This window comes from Paramormyrops kingsleyae, chromosome 6 (assembly GCF_048594095.1).
Source record: "Paramormyrops kingsleyae isolate MSU_618 chromosome 6, PKINGS_0.4, whole genome shotgun sequence".
Taxonomy (NCBI): domain Eukaryota; kingdom Metazoa; phylum Chordata; class Actinopteri; order Osteoglossiformes; family Mormyridae; genus Paramormyrops; species Paramormyrops kingsleyae.
The window spans coordinates 22,907,537-22,929,592 of record NC_132802.1 but is presented as its reverse complement, the minus strand read 5'-3'; the positions used below and the strand labels follow the sequence as shown (position 1 = coordinate 22,929,592).

The window sequence follows — 22,056 nt, the reverse complement described above, 5'->3', positions numbered from 1 at the left end:
TCCATCTGGCTGCATAAACTATACAGTACCACACTCTGACATCCCTGTTCCGGTGGACGGTTCTGCGATATCACTGTATCACTCAGGTCTCCTGGAGATGTTTCTGCGAAAAACCGCCCCTAGGACGTCCAGGCAACACCGGCCGCGTGCCGCGAGAAAGCGCCGATGCCGAACAGCGACAACGGTGCTGCTCCACGGGGCAAAAGATCGCTGCCGTCTTACCCACAATGCTTCATGTTCTGAGGCTTGTCCATGCGGATGGCCAGCTTGATCTTCAGGTCGTGGTCAGGGCACGCCTTCGTCAGGCTCATTTTATGTAGCTCGGACTGCTTGGGACTGTTGGGCGTTGGGTGCAGGACAACCTGTGGGGATTATACAAATAACAGCATAAAAATAATAATAATAATGATAATAACAATAATAATAATAGTAGACAGAGGTGTAACGCTACTGTTTGCCCACGGTTCGGTATCTGTATCCGTATATTAAGAAAACACATCACCCTTAAATTAAAAAAATGAACTCTTTATGTTTCCAACTGACCATATATTTAGCTTGGTAGCAATATGTTTACTTAACCGATAGGCGTGTAACAGTACACGGTATATTGCTGAACCGTACGCCCCCAACGGTTCGATACTCACATGTGAACCATGGTACAGCAGTACCTTGGTTCTCGAACTTAATCCGTTCCGGACTCCGGATCAAATCCTAAAAAGTTTGAGTTCTGATCTAATTTTTCCCATAAGAAATAATGGAAAACCAATTAATTGGTTCCCGGCCCCCCAAAATTACACCTAAATATGTTTTTTTTTTTTTTTTTTTTAGTATTTAAACACAAAATGAACTGGATAAAACAAGAAGAGCATTTTTTTCTTAATGGCTTCCAAAACGATAAAGATCTTATCCCAACATTACCCCTGTCCTGCCCCGATCGTCCGCTCCTTCCGTGTGCCATGCCCCCTCGTTAACCTCGTGTGGGATCCCCATGTAATCAGCTGTTTCTGGTTGTTGTCATTAGTCCTCTGTATTAAGTCCGCGTTTCAGTTTGTTTCCCCAGTCCGGTCATTGGGTGCGTTCGACTTACAGCGCTGGCTTAAAGCAACGCATTCTGATCCTGACGCAATGCATTACGGTTAGATGCATTGCGACCTCTCACCCGGCTGCACAAACAGGAACTGCCTCCGTGACAACACACCTTTGCCCTTATTGGCTGAAGAGTTTAGTTACATGCATGACATTTGTATCCCAGACAGTTCTGATGCGTAATCTGCGTAAAGCAGTGAGAACTGGTTTTCAGTTAATTTACCTGGTAAAAAAGTTTAAATAAATGACATAAATGCTCTAATAGTACACGTAAGTCAGTGGTTTATTTATTGTTAGTTACTGTAATGTTGCGCTGCTTTATTTGGTTAATCGTCCAGTCTGTGAAAAAGCCATTCAAGTAAGAATTGCATTGTAGTATGACTCATTTCCTGGCACATACAATATATATTAGGTCAGCGTTCACGGTTCGACTTCTGATATTCAGATCGAGTTCTAGGTCAAACTGGTTTGTTCGACTTTCAAGAAATTCGAGTTCTAGTGAGTTCGAGAACCGAGGTACCACTGTATTATGATATGCTCCTGTACATAGTGGTAGGAATATCAGATGACGTTTTTTTAACCCAAAAAATACATCTGAAAAACTGGGGTCATCTTATTTTTGAGGGCTAGAATTTATTGTAGTCATGATACAACACCAGGTGGTATACCGAATGATTCGGTAATATATCGTGTACCGTTACATCCATAGTAGTTGATATTTAGTTTGTAATAAAACAGCAAAGAGTAAATTTATTCTGATTAAGATAGTGTTGATATTTTTTGTTTACGTCAGGGTTTCTACACGAACACAGTTAAATGTCACTTGAAATAGCTGCCCTAGGCAGACAGCACACCGGTCTTCTCTGCTGATGCCAGCACTAATCTTCTCCTCCTGCCTTTTCTCCCCCAACATGAAAGCGATCAGAAGCTGTATCTGGGTGGATGGGGTAAAGGGGAACCGCTCTCATTTCAAGACCTGTCCTAATCTGCCGTGAAAGCGTGCCAACGAACTGGGCCGGCGAGGAATCTGCCTCCACAGAAGCAGGAGATCCGGTCAAGGTCAGCAGAACAAGGTGACGTTTAATAGCTCCACCGCATGCAGGGAAGCTTCTGCCAAGGCTGTCAGTCTGGGCCAGTCGTAGCGGGGGGGGGACAGGAAATACTGAAGCTGCAGTATCCTGTCCCCTACACGCCAAAAGGCTGAGCTCTCAAATACGTCACTTAACTTCTACATTTTCTATTTAAAAACACATTTCTTCTATATATATAAATGCACTATTACCCCCAAGGAGATAAAACGCTTGCAGGCTCTCCAGTCACAATGCTGTGGAAATGAAAGATCCATTTCCACTATACACCACCCCATAATAATAAGTCTCCAATACCCCTATTTGTTGCAAAGAAGACACTGACCTGTAAGATTATAGTGAATTTACTGCCACGTTTATGTTTCTTATGTACAAAACTTTCCAGGTGTTTTTTCAATTGCTTCTCAGCATTTCAAAAAGCGAGTCAGGAAATCGTTTTTGCTAAGACTTTTTTTGTGGTTGTAACATACATAAGGCATAATGAGGCAGGCTGCCCTGGGTCCCGTCCGGCGGAGGTCAGCTGATATTACGCGGCGTGTAAAAGCGACGGCTCACCCTCCCCAGCTCCTTGTCCTCCAGGGCCAGCACGCCTGTGCTCTCTGTGAAGAGCTTCACCTTGACCCCAGGAAGTGGGTGTGTTGTGGTGAAGTCCCCTTGAGTGCCCCAGCTGGAAGATGGAAGCATTGCACGGTTACACAAAGCAGCCTTCTGCTCTGTACCCGTCGCCTGATTCAAGGCCGCTGTGACGCTCTCACCTACGGTGCACCTGAGGGACAAACTGACTGATGTCAAGCCATGTCAAATTGAGTTTTTCCACAAAGGGCGACCCCAAAAGTCATGCTGTGGCTGCCCGAAGATGGAGTCAGGGCCATTTAAAGAACTCATCCACTCATACGAGTCTTACAGCAGGCAAACTGTGTCCAATATGATATAAAAAAAACAAGCCAGAAATAGCAGCTAGACCCTGTGAGAAGAAAGGAGTATTAAATGCTTGGTCCTTTACCAGAGCCCCTGCGGCAAGAACATCTCAAGTTATTAGAAGAGAGGAAGCGATGCAGAGTGATGCTGAGGTCTCAGCGTCACTGCCGGGCGGCGGGGGACATGGCGGGGGGGGGGGAGCATCTCTAGCAATAAGAACACAGAGGGCAACACAGACACATGCATGCTGCAGCAGATACGCACACCGGCCTCCAGAAAAGCTACTTATCGTACTGCTACGGACTCTGATCGCCTTACTAATTTCAGCCTGATACAGGGTCAATCAGCTCCCCCACCCTCATGCTCCCCCTATAGGTACTATCTTAACAAGTGTAGGTACTATCTTTACAAGTCACTGGTACATCGTCCAGATCGTACACCAACCGTGTGAACTGTGCCTGAGGCCCTGGGACCCTGACTAGCGGTAAAGGATGAATGGATGGATGGATGGATGGACATGGGTAGAAAGTATCCGCCTCCCCAGGAGAGGAGTCTGCTGAGGAATCAGGCAGTGTCTCACAGCGCCGTTGTATCTGTGATCGGAAAGGTGCCACTGAGAGCCTTGGCAGAATAGTCACATGTTTGTGGGCCCCCCAGGGAAGCTGCACGCTGGCTGACCCTGGTCAGTGACCCCCCAAGCTTGCTCTCACCTATATGTGTGTGTCATGGGGAGCAAGATGGGGGAGGCGAAAAGAGAATTTCCTCACAGAGATAAATAGGCCATCTGTGTTCTATTCAGTCACAGCATCAGTAGTGTTTATCAGCTCACCCCCGCCCCCCCCCCCCCACACACAGAAATCACATTTTCAGAGATGTTATGTAGATAAATTTAAGAAGCAGTCTGGGACTTTCCCACCCCAGAAGTGTTAAAAAGGGGGGGGGGGCTGCAGTGCTGAGAAAAAAATCCGTCAGCAGCAGACGTGTCAGAGAAGCAGCTCTGTTCATCTTTCCAGCTCCTATGTGACAGAACAGGGCAGCAGAGCTCCACCCGCAAACCCCCACGCCATGACAGAGCTCCGCCCCCAAACCCCCACACCATGACAGAGCTCCACCCCCAAACCCCCACGCCATGACAGAGCTCCACCCCCAAACCCCCACGCCATGACAGAGCTCCACCCCCAAACCCCCACGCCATGACAGAGCTCCACCCCCAAACCCCCACGCCATGACAGAGCTCCACCCCCAAACCCCCACGCCATGATAGAGCTGGATAGCTACCAAAATTCTAACTTCAATACCAGCTTTGGTAGCTTGATATTGATTCTGTACTGATATTGAGCCGATACTGTAAAACTTTGCCATTAAATTTCATATTGGTTTGAAATAAACAGGCCAATTAAAGTAAACAGACATCAATAACATATAATATAGTTGTAACATTATCCATGAAATATGCATAAATTAATTAAACTCCATTCAATACACAGATTCTGATATTAATTTGGTCTCTGCTGTTACAAAACATTATCGATAATACACTAAGGCTAGTTTTATACTTGTTCTGTGTTTGTTCTGTTCATTTAGCCTAGCGTACTTTTCGTCCCTGGGGAAAGGGAAATGAATGAACCCACATGTAGGCTGAACCAAACTTAATAACCGCGAAATTACATTTTGCATAAATATTACTATCGTGTGTCTTAAATCTGTTATCACGCATACCTGACAATCATTACACTCCTCATATAAATAAGGGTGAGCGAGAGATGTGTTGTTGCGACAGAGTTTGCATACTGGGGCTGTTTGGGCTGCATGTTCACCCTCTTCGTCCTGTTTCCAAGCAAAATATCATATTTCTCACTTCTGCCATCCTGCTTATCAGCTAGAGGCAGGGACTGGGCAACAGTGCTTTCCATCTTCCATCTATGTAGCTTCTCCGTGCAAGAGACATGTGAAATGAGTGTGACTGTGTCTCTCGCCAGCACTGTGGTGCAGTGGTTGGTACAGTGGGTGGTGCAGTGGTTAGCACTGTTGCCTCACACCTCTGGGACCTGGGATCAGGTCTCTGCTAAGGGGTATGGAGTTTGCATGTTCTCCCCCTGCAACCCTGAATAGAACAAGCAGTTTCCCAAAGTCCAGATTCAGTACATCCACTTTTTAAATATCTAGATCATGGGTCACCAACCTTTTTGAAACTGAGAGCTACTTCACAGGTACTGAGCCATACGAAGGGCTATCAGTTTGAAACGCCCTCCTAAACTTATCTAAACTTCATGTATAATAAACATGTTTTAAATGTTTTTTTTTAGATATTGTCATTTTCAAATCTATGTAAATGCAAATGTGATTAAAGAAGAATAGCAACAGGATAAAATTAAATTTGATCATTTTAGACGCTGCTCACTGGTGAGTTGTGCTATTTTTAGAACAGGTCCGTTGTTGACTCATGTGGTCCTTGGGGGCTTCCTGATGCCTGCGGGCACCATGTTGGTAACCCCTGATCTAAACTTTGAAAATGACAGAATTGTACCGTTTAATTTTTTTGGTATTGCAATACAATACTGATATCACCATATTGCTTAACACTGATTACAATAGTTATTACATTCACTGTGGCTGGGATAATTGTCAGTTTAAACGGACATGGATCGAAAAGTAACCAGCAGGAAGTTAAACATGTTCATGAAATACAATAAACAGTAAACTCACCCCCCATTTGTATTATACACTGATAGAATAATACACTCCCAGTGGCCACATTATTAAGCAGTCGATGTGTCACCAGATACAACAGCCAGACCCGTTAAAGCTGTAGAAAAGCCACAAATGCAAAATTAACAGCTCAGTAAAACATTAGTATTTCTGTTTCCATAACCACTTCAGGGATTGATGAGTTGTGTGTTCAGAAAAGCCTTTCTGCACACTACAGTTTTACTGAGCTGTTAATGTTGTATTCGTGGCTTTTCTGAAGCCTTAACGAGTCTGGCCATTCTCATCTGACCCGTCTCATTAGCATGATGTTCCTGACAACACGCTGCTGCTGACTGGATGCTTTCTGGTTATAACTCCATCCTCTGTAAACTCCAGATACCGCAGTAAATGGAAGCTCCAGGAGATTAGCTGCATCTGAGGGGAAACACCTCTGGCACCAATAACGGAATTTAAAATCACATATCACACATTTTAGCTATTCTAATGCTTAACTAAACCTCTTGATGCCGTCTATGTGCTGTACCTATTCAATAGCAGCCATATGATTAGCTGTTTCAAGGAATAGGCTAATGAGCAAATGTACTTAATGAATACTGAGTTTACATGATTTTTCGGTGAAGCGAGTGCTCAACTTTCTCCTATATAAATCTTTTCAATCTTGTTTACAATCTGGTTTTTCCAAGCAAGGTAACCTTAAACCCGAGCTATGCATTTATTTATTTAGCCAAAGATTTATCCTTGGCAACATACAATGGAGAAACCCAGGTCAGACAGTCCCAGGAGCAGTTTTGGGGTTAAGGGCCTTGCTCAAGGGCCCAACGGTGAATCAGCTCTGGCAACCGCACAAATTGAAATGGAGACCTTCTGATCACAGGCACAGCATACTAACCCACTGAGATATATCTGTCTGAAAGCTTGATCTTTGGTTTCTCAAGGATTTCTTGGCCTTCAGAAAATTCCATATTCAAATTTCTGAACGAGATATACCACACTGCCTGTGGTCAACTTTGGAGCAGAACTTCCAGTTCTCTCAAGTCACATGAATTCTTTAGCGATGGGTCCAGCTTGACATTGAGCACTGTCCTCTAATACCTGTACATCAATCAGTCACCTTACAAACCTCAGAATAACCATTAACTCAAAAATTACATGGTAAAAAAGAACCTGACCTATCAATATTTTTCACGCTTCTTCTATGACAGGCAATTCTGCATTAAAAAATATCAGTTTAGAAGACTGTATTTCCAATATCATAAGAGCAGTTTGTGATTGGGAGCTGTTTTGTTTCGGTTCTCGTTCCTCCCCTCATTTCCCCCATAACCCCGAGGTGACTGCTCACATCTAGAGGGATTTTTCTGATCATTGAGCTTTGGAGTTTCTTGACAGGTCGTCATTGGAGGACCCTGCTGGGTTTCGCTCTCTAGCCGGCGGTCTGACTACACAGGCTCACTGCGATGCGAAGCAGTCATCGATTTTCTGCGCCGCGTGCGCTCTAGCGCATGCTGAACTGATGGTGCACGCCACGGGGCCGCACAATGGGGACGGCGTTCTTTTACCGTTCGCTGCTGAAGTGGTTTGGGGGAACGGCTATGGTTCATCTGTCCCAACAATTGAAAAATGTTAATTAATATTCTTGCCCCAAAACTGCACCATTTGAAATCTTCATTCATGTGTCATGTTGTATTTATCAAATTAAGCACGTAAATCTGTCTAGATGCTTTCTGATTTGAATCCTATGCATGACCCAGTAACTATACTGCTGTTGGCCCTTGAGTAAAGCCCTTAACCTCAAAAACCTTCTGCAAGGATAAACAGCTGATTCTGCACTCTGATCCCAGGACTCACTCTCTGCTGCATATGTATGTCTGATAAGTTGAAATATGCAAAAACCAAAAAAATTTCTATGCATCTTATTCTTATGTACCTGTACTGGTACAAATGACAGATAAAAGTTATCATTATTATTACCAATTACATCCTCTCAAACAAGAAAACAGCCGAAAAAGTTGGGTTAATGCAGGAAGCATTGAATGCCACCACTAGATGGCAGTGTTGCAAGTGATACAATTTTACAGAACAATGACTGTGTGACTTTTAAAAACGTTTTCGATGTCCATGCCCACATTAACGGACTATAAATGTTACCAAGGTTGTGAATTTTCCACAGAGATAATCCATAAATAAAAGACTGTAGGGGTCTAATTATTGTCAATGTATATTACAGTCCCCTAATGAAACATTTAATACAAATTATGTGTTGGGAAAAATCAATATTCATTTATATGATATTCTTGAATTGCATGCAAGTCAAGGAATAACGGCAAAAGATATCTATTGCTGGGCTAATTAGCTGTTTTTGTATTTAGGGGAGAAACCTATAAAGTGTATCTCCCTACCTGTATATGTACCAAAACTATTCTGTAATGTTTTACATTAAATGCACCTTCATGATGTATTCATAATGCATTCATAGAACATTCATAAGAAGCATGCAAGTATACCATAACATCCTAACATCCCTTAACAGCTTTAATATACATTAATAACAAACATTACATGAATATAGAATTATAATGTTTGTTATTATTATATAGTGTTTATTATTAATGTATATTGCAGCTGTTAAGGGATGTTAGGATGTTAAGGTATACATACATGATCTTTATGAATGTTTTATGAATACTTCATGAATACATTATGAAGGTGTACTGAACGTTTTATGAATGCAATATAAAAGCATTATGAAGGTGCAGTTAATGTAAAGCGTTACCAACTATTCATAGATGCAACCAGTATCATATAGCAGTTGAAAATTAAGAAATGCAATATTATTTAAATGATTAGGAAAGCATTATCTACAGCTGTACTCTGGTCGCGGATGAATCACACTGGTAACATTTTCCATTATATTTTTTCATATTAATGCAACATTCACATGTAATGGCCCAGTTGTCACTTGCTCCTGTAATTAATGGTCAGGTTTTTGCTTTTCCTTTCAGAATCTATTTTTAAACATTCATCCCTTTTCAGTGACGAATGGTAAGGAAGCAATTCATTGTAATCATGGCTGTATTTTGGTATGTAAAAATAGCCCCACAAATCTGCTTCGCTGATTTGGCAGATTATGCGACTCCGCTTTGGCTCACCAGCACTTGCTCGCCTTACTTAGGATGACTTGAGACTTACGGCTGATTTTATTCAAATGGTGCCAAGTGAGGCTGGAGATTCAGTAACCATTCGCATGCCTGCTGGAATGATCAGCCTGGTGATGCATCATCAGTGACACAGATGTTTACCCCTTGGTTCCGGTGTGTGAGCATTCTCTCTGGGTGTCATACATCTCAGTAAGACAATACACATCTACATTCAGCACACGACGTAACAGGAAACCAGGCTCATCTCCTCTGTAAACCGTTATAACATTATCAGGTTGAAGTGGTGAATCGATTTCAATTAACGTGAATTAGTAAATCCTCAGTGTATCACAAAAGTGTCGAGATTTGAAGTAAATGATTCTCATTGAGGGTGTTATAAACATTCTCTGTGTATGGAGAGCTAATCATTAGCAGGTGTTCGTAACGTCAAAGTCTAAAATCTTTTTGCTGTTTTCAGGTGAGGCTTTAACCTAAAGTGATTCATGCTACATATGTTACGTATGAGTTACAGTTATGAAAATATACTTATTTGCCTTACTACTTACATTTGGTGTAAGTACTAAGCCAGAACTGTGCACTTTATTATTAAAAAATAATAATAATTAAAAAAAATGCAGTCATTGTTTAAACCTGATTACAATTACGAATTTCATGTATGGATGAACAACATGGATGAATCTGCTGGATTCTCTGAACAGATATTCAAGGGAGTCTGGACCAGTCAAAAGTCTGGAGAGATATCAGAGTATCTCAGGTAGGTTAGTAGCCTGTTACATCCATCCCTCCATCCATCCATACATACATCCACTAATCCATCCATTTTCCTTAACCCAGGAAGCACAAGGAAGAGGTACACCATGGATTAGATGCTAGTCCACATACAATCTCTCACACACCGTCATACACTAATTTAGAAACAACAGTTAGCCTAACTGCATGTCCTTGGACTACCTACTGGACGAACCTTAACCTCTTTGGTGTCAGGAGGAGACCCACACAGCACGGGAAAGTCCAATACTGCAGCAGAGATGCCACAAACACACCTTAACCTACTAAATGTGGGAGAAAACAGTTAAAAAAATAGAATGATGACATAAAAAATACAGAGGCAATCAAAATCAAGCACTGATAACTCATAACCCAATCGTTTCAACACGTTCAATATATATTAGCCATTATCTATGGCCCCCCAAGTCACTATGACACGCGGTACTTTGTCCAGTGTCCTTTTCACCTTGTTCTCTTACATTCTATTCCCCCCAATAAGATAATCCTACTGATGTTGCACCTGATTACATTTTCCTTTGGTCATCTGTCTGTGTGTCAGTCATCTCCCACAACACTGAACCTGATTCACACATAACACATGTACATTTAGTCTCAAAGTGTGACTAATCAACAATTATTTTAATTATCATAATCAAAACAGGAGAATAACCCCAAATTTAGTGCTGGTGCTGTGTGGTGGGGACTGATGCTTATTTACCAAAACATCACTAACACCATGATGGTCACGTTGCAGCAACCCAACAACAGGCCGCAGCTTGAAGCATTTGTCACACGTAATGGCTGTTTAGAGCAGGAAATTTGCTTTCACCAATAATTCTTATACCGACATAGCAGCCAAACCATTTACTTGGCCAAGTACATCCCTATTGTGGCTACTGAAGAGGAAAGACTGGAACAAAAATAAAACAGATGTTTACCTCTGTGTGTGTTTGAAACATCAGGCCTCACATTCACATTACACTTAGATATTTAGCTGGCACTTGAACCAGTGACTTGCAGCTTTGCTCATGTATACATTCTGGGCCTTTTGTGTTGCAAAATGGGTTCAGATTAGGAACGTTCTTCAGTGTCACCTTAACCTCTTTGATGTTTCTTTGATACCTGTTTGATGTACCCATTGGCTCTTTTGCACTTATACTGTGTCGCTATCCTACACCAGACAGCACCATCTCTAACACTGCCATATATGGTCAAAGAACGCAGATTTTATATGCGTATGTCATTTCAGAGGTGATTCCTAAACCCAAAATAGAGGTAAAAACTGGAAATGGCATCAAACAGAATCCAACTCGTCCAAATTATGTGCACGACACCAACTTATACAAAATGGACTGAGTTTCTTTATCTCCCTATTTGTTTAAAACAAAGACATGGCTTTCTGAGATATAAAACTACTTACAAATGTGAACTCACTGTTGCTTGCAAAACTGCCTGGCTTACGTTTGTCCAGATTAGTTGTGCCAGTAGCAGCCTTACATTACAAAGAGCTTAAAAGCACTGGGTGAAAAGGCAGATTTGTCTGTTCCATCAGCAATTTAACATCAAAGAGTCTGGATTCCTGATCTGCCAGCGGTTCTCAAACTACACAATTCTCTGACTGGCCTGCAGAGAATCCAAATGGAGGTGCATTCTAACCACTGGCAATATAACAATATGAGGCATTTTGTGAGGCTATTGTTTGATGGTTTCCTCATCAATGGACAATCAAATTCAGCCATCTGCCATCAACTCCCCCCACTCCAATCATTTTATTTATGAATTTTCAACTGCATGAATGTAAACTGTGGCTCACTGGTTTGAATCCTCTGGGAAGGTTTCATGTTAGTCCAAAGGCATGCAGGGGCCCCGTAATGTACTCTGTATCCTCTCCAGGGTACGCCCCTGCCTTGTGCACCACAATGAATGGATAATCATGCATTTCTATTATCAAATTTATTCCAATAACCAATTTTCATGCCTGCTTTCATTATTATACCTAAAGCATTCCTTACTGTCTACTACAAATTAACTACCGATAGTTACCTTTGTCAAAAGACTTGTCGCCCTAATTTTTTACTGGAAATTAAGGCATATCTTATATAATCAATTACAGCTCATTGAATTTTATATAATAATATTACAGCTCTGTCTCTCACTCGACATACCGTTGACAAAGATGTACACAAACAGGTGAGACTTGGCTGGGCATAGTGTGTGAATCTGCCTGCGGCCACTCGGTGACAACATCCTCCTGTCGCTTGCGAGAATATTCTGAGAGGCCGGATTATTAAATTCAAAAAGAGAGGACCCATCTGCTGTTGCTTTTCCCTTTATACACTCATTACCCCCCTGCACCTGCCTGGTTTGGACACCTACCCGTCGAGTCCGCTGCTGGCCCTGCCTCTTTAGTAGCTGGATGGCTGTTTGGCACCGTCTGTTGTGATACCTCAGCATCTCGCTTTCACTGTCCACAAGTCAGCCAGTCCGACGGTGCCAGATATCAGGGACTGGGGAGGCTTTTTATAGCAACTGAGAGGCAGCTATATGAAGGACAGACCCACTTAAATAGAACCTAAATGCCCCCATGACTTCATCCTGCTACCCCTCCCTCCATGCAAAACTCCCATTTTTTTTTCTCCCGCCTAATATTCTGGGAGACCTCTACAACTAAGCCTTCCTGCCCCAGCAATGCTGAAGACAGCATCTCCTAGGATTATATTTAGACAATGTCGAGAACAGCCTGGCATAACCTAGAGACCAGCTGTGCTTTTCAGTCTCGGGGACGACATCTTACAATCTATAAGCCATATTCACTAAATGCTGGCAGCATCTCTGTTTAATCATTGTTTAAGAAAAGATCCCCAAGTGCAAGTAATACTGTCCAGTCCTCCAGCAGTTGCCCTGAAATGTTACTCTTCCCCAAGGGATTTATATCGCCTATTCCTGGCAACCCTGATACGATGCAGCCCTCATCTGGATGAATCTTGCCTGTAAGTGAGTTCGACTTCTTGGCTACTGCAGTGAATATGTAATAATTTTTAGTGTCACATGCAGAATGAGCTGTCTGATGCTTACATTACAGCCTAAAGTGTAGCCCCTCCCCCCTACGTTCTCCATTAACCAATGAAGTGAAGCCTCCCCTTCATCAGTGATTATTTATCTACTTCACGGCCAAGACAGGCATTAAGAGGGATTTGTGCATACAGCCTCAGAAGACTACTGCTTGGCAGGCCTGTTTGAGCAGAAGAAGGTCCTTTCAACCAAAAGCTATATGGTAACTCTAAGTGCTTTGCTGTTATAACTCGCAAATGCAACATCTGTCTCCAGTGTCCCCAGAGCGTGTAATCAACACCATGGGGTCGCTTTTCTGACCAACCCCCCCCCCCCCTCTCAGCTCTCAAACACACACTCTTTGAAACATTCTTTAAAAATAAATGCCTTGTGATGTCAGACATCCAGGGCTTGCAACAAAACACCTTTTATTAAAGGTCATCTTTCATGTCTTAACAGCTACGTCAATAAGACAATTTCGAAAGCATGCAAGATTTCGAAGGGACCGCTACAGCTGACCTCAGTGGACTCTGCTAAAGGTAATAAAAGCGAGTCACTCAACACCTGCTGTGGGCAAAACAGATACCATAGACTGAATATTTAAAAGACATGATTTATATTAGAAGTAGACACAGTGCTTAGTCTGCACTTTAATTAAAGCAAGAAAGGGGGAAGGAGCCGGGCCGTGGGGAAGGATGGCAGCTCTTAGATTCTGATGCTGAACATCACGCGGCATTTCCGTTCCCACCGAGTTTACAGCGGGAATTACATAAACTGGCAGGAAGCGGACACTGCGAAAACCGCACCAAGAAAAAACCTACTGAGGGAGAAAATATTCTGTTTTTTATTTTCTTTTAAATAGCTTATGGAATCTTTTGTGTTGGTAATGCTAACCCAGTCACAACAAACTCATTTTAAAAAAGCGTAAAAACACACTTCAATGGCAGCCAGGTGAACTGTTGCAACACAAGACAGATTCGGGATTATGGTTTAGGTATAGGGTTAGGTTTAGGGATAAGGTTATACTTGGGCTTGATATACTCCCTAGGAAAGTATTTTGCCAGCATTTACACATCTATTTTTGGATTTTTGGGTCAATCAACCAAGAATGAATCATTGCATAATCATAGCCGTGAAGAATCAGCACCATCATAGTTCATGTGTTGCTTACGTCGGTTTGGAGGCCTCGGCTTGATCGGTCTGCAGTTTCTCACCACCTTCCACTTCCATGGTACAGTAGACAATGCGGTTGGGAGCCAGAGACTTCAGGCCCTGAACCTCCATTATTACAACCTGGAAATTTAAAAACAAACAAAAATAAAACCCACAAAATGGATTCCAGTCTCTAGCATGTGCACCACAAATCACTGCTCCTTTTCAAACAGCACAACAGGTGTCTTACCACTGCCATGGTAATAACCATGGTCACCATAATACATTATAATCAAAGGCAGAGGGAAATATTGAATGTTTGATGGTATAATTAATACTCAGAGGAAGGGAATAGTTCTTCGGGCTATGCCACATTTACAGGGAGTCGTTCATCATGAAAGCATATTTTACTAGAGCTTACGTTTCAAAAGTCTCCACACATACTGGTTTACAGAAGAGAAAGTTTGGAAATGCAAACCCACTGAAGGAGAGCCAGTTACCCTTCACTGGTAGATGTTTTCTAGCCAATTCCTTTCTTAACAATGGGAGGAACTAGTCTTCAAATTGTAGTAAAGCAAAGTAGGTCGTTTAACTTCAATTGAACTAAGCCAACAATTGAGACTCTAGAATGAGAAGTGTTCATGCATGCCCTGAAAATTCCCATTCAGTAGATTGAGTAGTGCTCAAAAAGTAATGCATGGATTTTATAGTCTTGAAATTTACATTCTACTGGAATCTATTATTATTTTTTACTGTTATGCATTGGCTCAGTCTAGCACTCTTTCTATGAGGGCAAAGCTTGAATAGTCTTGTTTCTTTTTTTCACTTCCCAGAGCTATAAGGCAGGACTTTGATCGCACCTCCAAGGTGAAAGAGAGCACCACATCAGACTTGGAGAGCTGGTTCTCGTCCTCCTGGCCCATGTCGATGATGGAGGTATTGTGACCTCTTTTCAGCTTCTGCAGTTTAAACTCCCCGCCCTTGGACACCGGCATGCTTTCTAGGTTGGCCATCAGCTGGTTGACGGAAGACTTCAGCTCCTCGATGTACATGGCCTCCATTTCCTTGGACACAAACTTGGGAAACTTCCCTGCCTTTTATTTAAACGCATATAAGAACAGTCAGGGACACCTACATCACTAAGGTCAAAGTACATAAGATGATACTTGATATAACCTTCTGCCGACTTACTCTTGCGATCTGATCCGCCATTTGTAGTCGTCCATCCAACTCTCTTCTTATTTGGGCAGCTTGTTCATCTAGGTTGTCCAGCTGGGATTGAAGAGGGGTAAAAAAGTGATTAATGCCCAAAGTCATACTTAAACTGTACATTCACCCCAAAGAGATTTTCATTAGGTTGTCTAAAACTTTCCCCCGTCTTACAGTCTCCTGTCAGCCACACTTCACTTTATTTAATAGACACAAACCACAAGATGATTGAGCTTTTTTTGGAGAGAAGACACAATTGCCATTGAGTGCTATTAGGAACCTGAGGGAACTCAGGCACAACAGACACTCTGGCTGGAGACACAAGGTGCAGCCCAGGCCACAGAACTCCATGAACAGCCGTCATATTAAGTGTGAAAAATGAAGAGAGAACGGTGCCTTGGTGAATACCACTGTAGTATCTCCAGGGCAGGAGGCTTGTATCCAGCCTCTGAGTGTGTGTGGCTGAGGTTTGTACGTTCTCCCCTATTTCGACAGGTATCCCCCAGGTTCTCCACTTTCTTCGTGCCGTCCACAATTATTCAGTTAACTGAATGGACAAATCTAAATTGGCCATCGATCGTGCACGTGAATGTGTCCCCTGTGATGGAACGGCATCCCGTCCTGGATGCTAGCTGCCACATTCCTTGTTTGCGGGGTCACCGTGAACCTGAATTGGGTAAGAGATGGATGGAAGTAGAGATGAAGGAATAGATGTAAATAATGAATAATGACAAGCAAATGTAGCTGATGCAATTCCCATCGAAAATGATTCGGCTCATAGGGTGCAGTGAAAAGGTTATTGACCTTTGTGCAGTGATAGCTGCCTCTTAATTGGTAAGCTTAATTAGGGCCTAATAGCGTAATCAATCAACCCGCATGCCTCCAACCGAAGGGAGAGTTTATGCGTTACTTGAGCCGGAGGTTTGGGAAGGACACAAATCACTGCTAGCTGGTCTATGTTTTCATACATTACGAGGATCGGTGGAAAACACGTAGCAACAGCTGGCGAGAGTCACCTTGTTATACCCTTTGGGTGCGACGGTGCGCCGACAGCGGCCAGCAAACATCACGCACACAGAAGCGTGCATTTTCCCTTCGCATCGGCGACCCAAGTGCCCGGCGCCACCAGGCGAGGAAGCAGATCGGAGTGGGCGTAGCGCCGCCCACGGCTTCGCGGCTCCGCCGGAGGGCCGGCCTGTCAGCGTGAGGAGCATATTCCTTCGCGCTGAAGGGCTCGCCGTACCCCGAGTGATGGGCTCGCCCATCGCCAGCGTGAGTCACGGCCGTCAAAAGGAGGGGGGCAACGGAGCCCTCTGCTGTGGAGGGTCTGAGTACGTCTGAAGAGCTTTCAGTCACAATGCAACTGCAGCTAGAGTTTGGAGAAGCCACTACATATAATAAAAGGAAGTAGATACTGCGTTTAATCATATTTTCTCCCTCATTTTTAAAAGCTGACCCGACAAACATGAGCTTGTGGCATTCTTGGCAACGGCGGGAGAGAAAGAGAAAAGCTACGATTTATTGGTTGGCCGGGAACATTCGGCTTTCTGCTTGGTTAGTTCCACCATCTGGGCTGGTGGTGGACCCCGGTGCTTCACCCCTCCCCTCCCCATCTCCATCAAACCCCCCATCCCCACGAGAGCTCGACGAAGCGAACAAACACCCATCTCTGAACGGGCTCCCTTGAGCACCGTGCGCGGTAGGGGCCGGGGGAAGCAGGATGATGCTTTTTACCGCAGAGCCGCAAGTAATGATGGCTGTAATGATGAACAGGAAATAGCCTCTGTTTCCAGGTCCGCCTGCATGCCAAGTCCAGGAAGACGGCCGCCCACACTGCCTCCTTGAACTCATTTTGTGTTATTTATTCGCTCTGCAAGTGCCCTTCCCCTACTCCAACGTGGAGCGCGTGAGATGTTTCCTCCTCAAGCCCACATGGGCACAGTCATGGGCACGTGTGGGGGCGGGCTCTCCCATGCTCGTTCCCCCCCCTACGGATTGGCCAGATCACTACAACGGGCTCCACTTGTGTCACAGATTCTTCATCCGACCTGCCCCTCAGTCCAGACTCCAAGGTCACATCACCACAGGCTCTCTTTGGAATCCTTTCTGATTGGACAACGTGGATCACGTGATGGTTACGTGGGAATCCCTCATGGCATAGTCCCAGCTGGGGGGCACTGTAGCCTTATGCCTGTTTGGGTTCAGTTCCCATGCTCTGCTAGAGGCGTAATTAACCACCGAGCTTCCTTCATGCATAAAGCAGCTCCGAGCATCTCACCATAGTGATGTTACTGGGATGCTGTGGAACCAGGAGGATCCTGTCCGGCTCTTTACATCCTCTGTAAATGGGGCACAAAGACAGCAGCGTGCCGGGCAGCCGAGGTAGGAAGTGCACGGTGAGAGGAGATCGAGACGTCCCCGCCGACGTGGGAGGGGCCATCGTGATCTGAGCTTAATCGAATTAATGAAATCAGTTTAACGCAGCCTGGCAGACGCAGAGCCGGCGGACGCAGCGTGGAGCAATGGGCTTGACAGGGATGCAGGGAAGCCGGCCTCCGCGGGCAGGACGGGCCAGAGCTCTGCAGGTCATAAGCAGTGAAATACCACTGCACCGTGTCGGGTCTTTAATGTCGCTCTCTTCATATTCTTCTCTTATGCTCAAGAAAGCTGGAAATGTGCCTTAATGAGGCATTAAAAGAGCTCTAGGGTAGTCCTGAATAGCTCATGTGAGTGTAGCTGTTTGCTTTTCCAAGAAGGTGGGCTCTATGGGCGGGGGGGGGGGGGGGTTACTCCGGAGACGGACAGTGCATGAGCAGGCAGGTGAAGCAGCCGCCCCATCCTCGTCTCAGCGGGAGGCACATTCCAAAAGAAAAACGACGCACAATAAAAGAGAAACAGACAAAGATTAAGCGTCCGAGCACCATGCAAGAGGTACACAGGGCACGGCAGGCTGGCGAGCGGGAAGGAAGGCGGTCCGTCCTCCAAGGGTCCGTCTCCCGAGGGTCCGTCTCCCGAGGGTCCGTCTCCCGAGGAAGTCTAACCTAGTTTTAAGAAACAGCGTGAAGCGGCGTACTGCTACAGGATGCGAAGGGGCGGAGTCCGGCGTCCGTGATGGATGCTGAGCGGGTGGACGGGGCGGGGGAGCCTAAGGAGCGCTGGGGTGTGGCTAGGGCTCCTGCCGTTTCCATGCCCCATCCCCGCTGCTTAAGAGAAACCCCTGCCAGCCCACTCCCCCCAGGAATTTTTTTAACTAGGCCAACGTGAATCAAAGCTGGGTTACGCCTCACGGTTTCACCTTCCCGCCTCCAGCCACACAGTCAGCCAGGGGACTTCATTAATCCCCATTAATGCAGGGTAACCGTGCCCCTCCCTGCCCTCAGCGGACGAAGCTTCCACCTCGTCACGCGATGACCTCCCCGCCCCCCCCCCCCCACCACCACGAAAGCGCATCACCAATGATCCCTTATGCCCACGTGCAGCTCGGAGAGCCTGTAGAGGAGCCCCCCCCCCGCGCAATTTACAGATCAGTGGGGTGGGGAGTCAGATCCTAGGAAATGGCTTTAAAAGCATGAGCAGCATCCAGGATGGGTGTAAGGATGAGGCCAGATGGGATGGCTTTCCTGTTTCGCGGTCAGACCCCTGTGCATGTGACTGTGTGAGAGGAGGGGGGCCCTGTCCAACGGCGTTTGCTCCGGGTATGGCTGCCCAGCCCCCACGACCCTCCCCCAGGATCATGTGGTCAGGACACTGGAGCAGCTGGTCTGGCCCCCACACCAATTCTCAGGCCTGGACTGTTACTACTAACAAAAAAAAATCTCAGGAGGCAAAAGTCTCCTTAATTATAGTAGCTGAACTACTGCTTGACATGTAACAGGCTGGCAGGCTGCCCTGACCTGGAATGGGCTACAGGTTCACTCTGACCCTGGACTGCATCACATTTACAATTAGCTATTTAGTGGATACTTTCGTCCAAGGAGATGTACAAGTGAAGGTCAGATATCTGGGTCTGAATGCAGCTTTGTAGTGATTTGGGGTTAAGGGCCTTGCTCAAGGTCCAATAGTGAAATCACGTAAATTAAATTAAATTAAATTAAATAATAATAAAAATAATAGCGACAACAACAACAACAACAATAATAATAATACATACATACATACATACTGTACCATCCATCCATTTTCGCTAGTCCTATTAAGGGTTGCAGGAGCATATCAAGGAGGCTACAGGAACAAGGCAAGGAATAACCCAGGATGGGGCACCAACCCATCACATATACATTACATACATACATACATACAAACATACATACATACATACATAAAATTAAAATAGAGCTGTCACAACTACTTGATTACTTAAACTCAATTATTCGATTATTAAAAGGCATGGATTAAGATTTGCCCGCATTACTCAGGAATATGACAGAAGGAAGACGGAGCGTAGCGGACGAGGGTCCAAATAAGAAAGCGAAGGCCTCAGTTGTATGGGAGCACGTCGCATTAAAAGTGAATGAAAATGCAGTCGTCGCAGAATTATCACAACAGCACGACTGCAATGGAACAACATCTTGAAAGAAGACATTCACGGTCTCACCAATAATGCGATTATCTCAACCCACGGACTCCCCCAGTGCAACTGAAATAAGCTATTACCTCAACAACATCATTTAGGTGAATCATCTCACATACAAATCATATATGAATTAATAACCATTATACACACACACACACAAAAATAAACAAACTATACTACTTGCTATTATCTACCAATAAAGTTTGTCAAATAAGTTGGTGGTGTTGCATTGAAAATCATCTCTGGAATGCAAAATGTTTCCATACAGTGGATTACGAATGTCTTTTGTGAGTCCAACGGCAAGGATGATGATTATGATTCTCTTAGAAAGCACATGCAGAGCTCGTGCAAAGGCAGTGGCAGTAAACATCAGACTGCTGTTTTAACGTATACTGGATAATCTTGAAAAGGAACCATCATTAAAACTGCAAAGCTTGCTAAGTTTTGTGTCCTATGTAAAAGTGATTTAGTGTAACTTATTAACTCAGCTGACTATCGCAGGTCTTTCGATGTGACAGTTGCATAAGTACAACATGCAGTGTCAGTGCCAGAACAAACCTGAGAGATGGCCCCATTCATCAATATATGCATAAAATATATATATATATATATATATATATAAACAACACCAATCAAAAGTTTGGACACGCCAAGCCACCTGCAGGAGAATGATAGTGTCGCATCACATGACCTGGCCACCAGACCAACACAGTAGAGAAGGTTTGGGGGGGATTTTGACCAGGGAATGAAGAAAAAATGGCCTAATGGTGCTCAGCATGTGTGTGGGGACTCCTTCAGGACCGCTGGGGAAGCACCCTGAGAGGGCAACTCATGGAACTGATGTAGAGCAGACAGTAGGGTCAGCCTGGCCCTGGAGCAATTGGGGTTAGGGGCCTTAATCAAGAGTCTAATGGTGGGATCATTCCACCAACCATGGGACTTGAACCCGCAACCTTCTCTGAGTTCCAGCCCACAGAGCAGCCCCACCTCCTCCACTCCAACAATTTATTTTTGTCCAATACTCTTTTGTCCAGTGCATAATTCTATATATGTTATATAATCATAGTGATATCTTTATGATTATTGTAAAATGTAGAAAATAGTATGAATAAACCTTTTTTTGGGTAGGTGTGTCCAAACTTTTGACTGGAACCACACACACACACACACACACACACACACACACACACACACACACACACACACACACACAGTGACAGAAAAAGTTAAGCACCCAGTGTTGTATGCCAGAAATGAAATGAATCTGCACGTGGTGAAAGGTCATGTGATTGTATCACAATGATTATAATATCAGATCAAATGGACAACAGAGTTGGCAGTATGGGCACACTGCTGATCCCATGTCAGTAGAGTGTGGCATCGCCCCCCCCAGGCCTGGAGACATGTGACGATACGGTGTGGAAGGGAGTCGTACAGCCGTTGTATCCTCTCCTGTGGCAAGTCGGCCCACAGCTGTTGTAACTGGCCCTCGAGATCCTGCAGACTGGCTCTGGGTCTGAGTTGATGTCTGAGCTGATCCCACACGTTCAATTGGGGAAAGATCAGGGGACCTGGCTGGTCATAGGAGGACCTCAACATGAGGCAGGCAGTCCATAGACACGTGCCACGTGGATGAGCATTGTCTTGTTGAAAGACTGTACCAGGGCCCTGTCTCAGAAGAGGTAAGACATGCGGATGCAGGATGTGACTGACGTAGCACTGAGCCATCAGGGTCTCCTGAGTCACTACCAGAGATGACCTGAAGTCACACCCTATGGCTCCCCACACCTTGATGTTAGGAGTAACACCAGTGTGTCTCTCCACAACATTGGCAGGATTGGTCCTCTCCCCTCAGCGTCGCCATTCGCGCACACAATGGCCATCCGTGGTCATGCAGAACCAAGATTCATCACTGAACATGGTAGGATGCCACTCATCATCCGTCCATGCCTCCCAGTTATGCCACCATTCCAAACACAGCCATCTCTGCACAGGTGTCAAGGGCAGCCTACGCATGGGACGGTGAACCATCCAGCTGACTTTCGAGACACGGTGCAGGATGACACGGGGCGCTGTAGAGAGTCCAATACCTGTGTCCGGATGGCAGGCGCAGATGTCATGGGGTTCTGTAAAGCTTTGCGCACAATGCGATTGATCCTCCCTTGGTGTTGTCTGTCTGGGGTGACCGGAACCTTCACGACATGCCCATTGGTTCCAACATCGGGCGACTGTGACATCTGGATGCCCCATATGCCAGCCAATTTCACAATACCACCACCCGGCCTCATGCGATCCCACAATGCCACCCATATCAAACTCCGTCAAGTGCTGGTAATGCTGTCTAATG

General features: G+C 44.8%; 1 protein-coding gene across 14 annotated transcripts in view; it reads right to left on the bottom strand.

Moving 5' to 3' along the window:
- Positions 1-22,056, bottom strand: part of LOC111842280 (calcium-dependent secretion activator 1-like) — a 90,170-nt gene that overhangs the window by 35,043 nt on the left and 33,071 nt on the right. For all 14 annotated transcript variants that reach the window (XM_072712901.1, XM_023808723.2, XM_072712904.1 and 11 more), the window contains exons 4-8: positions 15,119-15,199; positions 14,788-15,021; positions 13,947-14,068; positions 2,730-2,841; positions 223-362 (exon numbers count right to left, since the gene is read on the bottom strand). In XM_072712901.1, the coding sequence (XP_072569002.1) occupies positions 223-362; positions 2,730-2,841; positions 13,947-14,068; positions 14,788-15,021; positions 15,119-15,199 (689 nt within the window). The remainder of the gene's footprint in view (positions 1-222; positions 363-2,729; positions 2,842-13,946; positions 14,069-14,787; positions 15,022-15,118; positions 15,200-22,056) is intronic.